The sequence below is a fragment of the Chiloscyllium plagiosum genome, unplaced genomic scaffold (assembly GCF_004010195.1).
Source record: "Chiloscyllium plagiosum isolate BGI_BamShark_2017 unplaced genomic scaffold, ASM401019v2 scaf_83030, whole genome shotgun sequence".
NCBI lineage: Eukaryota > Metazoa > Chordata > Chondrichthyes > Orectolobiformes > Hemiscylliidae > Chiloscyllium > Chiloscyllium plagiosum.
In genome coordinates this window covers 5,583-7,847 of record NW_025202455.1, presented here as the reverse complement: position 1 = coordinate 7,847, position 2,265 = coordinate 5,583, and the positions used below count along the sequence as shown (strand labels likewise).

Sequence of the window (2,265 nt, the reverse complement as noted above, 5' to 3'; positions counted from 1 at the left end):
CCCACATGGCAGCAGGCACAAATGTCACTGTTTCATTCCTCCAGTGGAGTCCAGATAAACAAGAGAAACACCTCAACGACAGCCCACCAAACAGTGCATCATCTCTCCCAACAACAACATCCCTGAGGGACAAAGAGAGGGAACTTACATATTCTGCAGCTTCCGGAAAATACAAGCTTTGTTCCTGGAATCTTCCTGATCCACTGCCGCAACTTTCAGGTGACACGTGATGAAACCCTGAGGGACATATTCAGATCAAGTCAGTATTGAGTGACACCCTCCCACTATGGAGAAGCCAATCAGCAGCATCCTCTTACGAAGGAACGCTCATCTCCATAGGAACGGAAGGCATCCAGGTCACACCAGAGCTTGTCTGGCTCCTGCCTGTCTCTCGGCAACACAAAGGTTGAAAAGGAGTCCTCAGCTTTTCTGTCCAGGAGGCAAGTGTAGATTGATAAACAGCCATGAAGTGAATCGAGTGAAGCCATTGAGGATGGAGCAGCTGGAGAAAGCAGAGAGCTCCTTCCCCATTGTAGTCAATGACGCTGTATCTCCTTGTCTGGGCTCAGTGTAGCTACACAGTGATCAATGTACAGCATCCAGAGCACCTGGTTGTCCATTGAAACAGATGCCTCAATATGAATGAGGTGTCCCAGTGAGTAGGCTGTGGACGCGTGCTCTGTAAGCCAGTCTTCTGTCGTACAGGAGGACAAGGGTTGGTGACAGTGGGTGTAACTCCCAGTGAGTGACACCAGGAGATCCCTCCCCAGTCACCCATCACGGACCATTCATTAGGCGTAGGGAGAATGACAGATGGCGTTCTCCAGACCTGGTGGAGCTGAATGGGATCCAGGTGGGATTGATGGGGTTACTGCTCACATTGCCCTCCCTGGGGAGAGACAGGGCAGCCACTTTAGGACAGGGTCAGACAACATCAGCAGCTGGGGATCATATTGACAATCAAGTAAAGATTCTCACCTCAAATAACGACACTGAATGGGAACAACAGCCCCATTGGTTCTCACAATGACAGATCTAGGATAGTTTGGGGTGTGGATCAGGTGGGTGGTGTAGATCAGGAAAGCTCCAGTGATTTGAAAGACACCAGGTTAAGGAATGGGGAACTGGTCTGATTTGAGAAGGGTCTACAGAGGGTTCAAAATGACATCAACCCGTTAGAACAATTCTTTAGAGAGTGTGACAGGCTCAGGGCAAGGAGGCTGTTTCGACCCAGAGCTGGAGGGACCACAATAAGGGGGTCATTACAGGATCAATGTGACAAGGAACTGCATCATTCCAGAGGTCACAGTTCATTCAATATCTCTATCCCAGAAAGTTGGGAATGCACAGTAGAACACATTGGAAATCACTCAGACTACTTAGATAATTAATTATTGAGGCGACAGGAACATGGATGTTGTTGAGCAGTTTAGGAACATTATTCCCAAAGAGTGAACTGGCTCACAGGGCAGTACCATGTTTCTGGGCTGGATATATATTTGAGTGGGGAAGAGATGAGCAGATGATTCGTTTTTGGGGACGGAACTCAATCAAAGGGCAGCTTTATGTTCAATAACTTATAAACCAATGACCATTCTCTGTACGTTTTAAAGATTAGAATCAGAATCCCTACAGTGTGGAAATAGGCCCTTCTGCCCAACACGTCCACACTGGACCTTCAAAGAGTAACCCACCTAAAACCATTCCCTACATTTACCCCGACTAATAACCTAAAATATGGGCAATTTAGCATGGCCAATTCACCTGACCTGCACATCTTTGGATATCTACCACAAAAGTTTGAACACAGGGGCACAGTTATTTAAATGGAAAGGAAAGGAGAAATTGCCCAACAAGTCCACACTGGACCTTCAAAGAGTAACCCACCTAAAACCATTCCCTACATTTACCCCGACTAATAACCTACAATATGGGCAATTTAGCATGGCCAATTCACCTGACCTGCACATCTTTGGATATCTACCACAGAAGTTTGAACAAAGGGGCACAGTTATTTAAATGGAAAGGAAAGGAGAAATTTCAGGAATCCAATACCTACAAGTTCAAGCGTTTTTTTGTGAATCTGCCAGTCACACCACCATTGGAGAGACCTCGACTGAGTGCACTCCTCCATTGAGTGAATCAGACCAAGGGGAATGGAACCCATCCCCACAAAGCAAAAAAAAAAGCTCAAATGCCACCAAAGGGAAGGTTCTAGAGTAGTTAGGATTACAGAACAGGTTTGGGGACAGAGAGCAGTTTAAG

General features: G+C 46.5%; 1 protein-coding gene across 1 annotated transcript; it reads right to left on the bottom strand.

Moving 5' to 3' along the window:
• Positions 1-148: 148 nt before the first annotated feature.
• On the bottom strand, positions 149-1,084 carry LOC122546226 (zona pellucida sperm-binding protein 3-like; the record flags this gene model as incomplete). The annotated part of the gene is made up of 4 exons (XM_043685014.1): positions 149-237; positions 318-429; positions 782-889; positions 979-1,084. Coding segments are annotated over 4 exons (415 nt in total), but the record flags the coding sequence as incomplete, so codon positions are not given.
• Positions 1,085-2,265: the final 1,181 nt, after the last annotated feature.